At 47.1% G+C, this 3,380-nt stretch overlaps 1 protein-coding gene across 1 annotated transcript; it reads left to right on the top strand.

Moving 5' to 3' along the window:
* Nucleotides 1-1,387: 1,387 nt before the first annotated feature.
* On the top strand, nucleotides 1,388-2,776 carry LOC110945642 (synapse-associated protein 1-like). The gene is given in 2 exon segments (XM_051948079.1): nucleotides 1,388-2,277; nucleotides 2,279-2,776. Coding segments are annotated over 2 exon segments (1,173 nt in total). The 5' UTR covers nucleotides 1,388-1,450; the 3' UTR covers nucleotides 2,625-2,776.
* Nucleotides 2,777-3,380: the final 604 nt, after the last annotated feature.

Genomic DNA, 3,380 nt, shown 5'->3' with positions numbered 1-3,380 from the left:
ACACCTTGTTTTTGCTGAGGTCATCTGTTGTACTGAAGGCGTGTTTTGCACTACATGTCGCCAAACAGTTGTAATAAGACAGTTGCAGCAGGCTATCTATGGGCAGTCGTTGCAGTTGGAACACATTTTGTAGTGGTGTGTGTGTGAGTGAGTGAGAGAGAATGTTGATGTAGAGCACTAAAAAAGTATAGTGTACCTGTAATTGATGTAACTGTGTGTATCATAGGTGATGTTGCTTTTACAGCTGTGTTAACCATTTAATCGGTATTATGCATTTTTTAGCCCACCCAACAAATTTCACCACCAGCCGCCACTGGTCAGAGCCATGCAATACTGATCAGTCTTGCATTAAGCTTGTTTTATTCTTTCTGCGTCCACGAGGTCCGTGCTGCTCCGTGCGGAAAAATTGCGTAATTTTCGCACCCACACCCACTCGAGCAGCCTTTCTGTGCGGAAAATTTTCGCTCTGTGCACCTCTACAGTTTTCTAAACAAAGCGGACGGAGACGCACGGAAAAACATGGTAGAGGATCAGGACCTACTCGTAGCTGAAGTCTAGAAATATGTGCACTCATACAAGTCATCACACAGAGATCAACGTGACAACCGGGTTATGAAAAAATCATGTGTGAAATTAAAACCAACTGCTGAAATGCAACTATTCGGCTAAATGCCATGCTGTAAGTAGTGTAAACAATGTTAAACTTCTTCTACTCTAGTTTAGTACTAGAGTAGAGCAGGTACATATGTGTTTGCGAATCACTGTCCCCTGCAGTTTGGGAGCAGATGCCACACGGAGTATAAATGCACACGCGGTCTCTTGTGCGGATTTCTGTGCAGCTTATTTCAGTGGTCTCGTTGGTGCGGAAAGTATAACCCAGCCTTTGCAGTCCACAGACAATGGTTTGACACCAGAAATATAATTACGCATCTGGGGCATACTGTAGTGCTCTGCATCTGTGTGTGTGACATTGTGAACTCTTCACACATACATTTTAGGGCCTTGTCGGAACACAAAGATTTCAGCAGGTTCATGAAGGAGCATCTCCGTTGTTGATTTGTGACCTCGTGGTCGTATGCAGTGGGAGACTTCTAATCATGACACACTGATATCAGTTTGTATGTGAGTAAAAGTGTAATGATTGGTGACCAACTCAGCTTCAAGGCTCATCTGTCCTCTGTTGCTCCGTCATGTCAATTCACCCTGTACAACATCAGAGAAATCAACTCATTCCTGTCTGAACATGCGGCTGAACTCCAGGTACAAGCTCTCGTATTATTACGCATCGACTGCTGCAACTCCTTGCTGCCAGGTCCGGCATGCACATGGTCAAACCAGAATGCAGTGCCAAGAGTTCCCGGTTGCATAAAGTCCCCAGTCTCCTGCTGCTCGAATTGTTTTTTTTTTCCTGTTTTTCTTCATTCCACAGCGACGGTTTGTTTCCAGCAGGATGTTCCGAGGTTTAGGGACGTGGCTGGGTCTGGAGAACCTGACATACACCAAGTCGTCGGATGACAAAGAAGAGCTGATAGTGGAGCAGGAAGAAAAGGTGGTGGAGGCTCAGAACGAGGTAAACAAACAGCAGCCAGTTGAGCAGGACGAAGATCAAGAGGCGAACCAGGAAAACTCGGAGCAGGGCAAAGGACTGGGAGATTACATCTTCAGCTTCGCTTCCAGTGCCACCAAGAAGATCTCAGAGTCTGTGGCAGAGACCGCTCAGACCATCAAGAAGAGCGTGGAGGAGGGGAAAATTGATGTCATCATAGACAAGACCTTTTTAGGAGACTTCCAAAAGGAACAAGAGAAATTTGTCCAAGAGAAGAAGGCAAAGAAATCAGAAGCAGCAGTGCCTCCGTGGGTCGGCTACAATGAGGAAGAGACGATCCAGCAACAGATTCTGGCGCTGTCGACTGACAAGAGGAACTTCTTGCGGGACCCACCAGCTGGTGTTCAGTTCCACTTCGACATGGAACACATGTATCCTCTGGCTGCAGTGATGCTGGAGGAAGATCAGCTCCTCAACCGGATGCGCTTTGACCTGGTTCTCAAACATGTGAAGGAGGAGGTGTTTTGGAGGAATTATTTCTACCGGGTGTCTCTGATCAAGCAGTCAGCTCAGCTCACAGCGCTGGCAGCCCAGCAGCAGCAACGGGACAGCGGCGACGGTGTTTCACCTAAGGACGTCGTCTTAACAGACAATGTCAGACCAAAAACTCCACCGGTGTCCATCAACGACTTACAGAAGCCACCTCAGGAAGAAGAGGAGGAGATGTCAACGCGGAGTGTCTGAGTTTGTGAGCGACGCTTTCGACTCGACGGCCATCAACCAGGAGGACCTGAGGAAAGAGATGGAGCAGCTGGTGCTGGATAAGAAGGACAGCCCCCCTTCTCCTGACGATGAGTCCGCAGACTGGGAGAAGGAACTGCAGCAAGAGCTTCAGGAGTATGAGGTGGTGACTGAGACAGACAACAAAGACGACCAGTGGGATCAAGAGATTGAGAAGATGCTTCAGGCTGATGACAGCAAGAAAACTAGAAGAACACTGGGAGAGCGCAGACCTCCACCAAGGCTGATAGTCAACCCGGTCTCATGGGGATTCGTGAAACTGTCACGTAAGTTTTAGTTTCGGTTTCGTGCGCACCAACACGATTTCGTCATGTTTTTCGTGCCGCTCACCACGAAATGTTTTTCGCTGTGGTAATCACATCTGAAAGTGGTTTATACCGGTGGATTCATGACGATCTAAGCTGTCCATCGGCGTATACTGCTTGTGTGATCGCGTTTGCGGCCGCCGGCCGCCGGACATTCTTGAAATTCCTATGCAAATTGGTAAGTGTACCACCGGCTTATGGTTAGGTTATGGTTAGGTTATGGTTAGGGTTATGGTTAGGGTTATGTTTAGGGACGATGTCATGCAAAATATAGCGTTGGATTCGCCACGGTTTTACATTAAAAATATAATATACACATTCTTTTGAAATACGTTCTGAGTGGCACGAAAAGTCCGCCGTTTAAAATACATTGGTGCGCATTTCGTGGTGAGCGGCACGAAAAACATGACGAAATCGTGTTGGTGCACACGAAACCGAAACTAAAACTTACGTGACAGTTTCACGAATCCCCGTGAGATCGGGCTGTGATAGTACACTCTCCTGTGATATCCGATTTTGCACCAAAATTTAATGGGCTCTCTCTCTTTGCCCATTCTCCACATCTTCACCAAGTTTTATGAAAATCGGCTTGGTAGTTTCTGTGTAATCCTGCTGACAGACAGATGGTACTGAAAACATAACCTCCTTGGCAGAGGTAACTTCTGTGTGTTTGTAGCCTTCACAGGCAGTGATCTGACCTAGTATGGATGAAAAGTGACCAGTGATGG

This window comes from Acanthochromis polyacanthus, chromosome 5 (genome assembly GCF_021347895.1).
Source record: "Acanthochromis polyacanthus isolate Apoly-LR-REF ecotype Palm Island chromosome 5, KAUST_Apoly_ChrSc, whole genome shotgun sequence".
Classification (NCBI taxonomy): Eukaryota; Metazoa; Chordata; class Actinopteri; family Pomacentridae; genus Acanthochromis; species Acanthochromis polyacanthus.
This window is presented reverse-complemented; position numbering and strand designations above follow the sequence as displayed.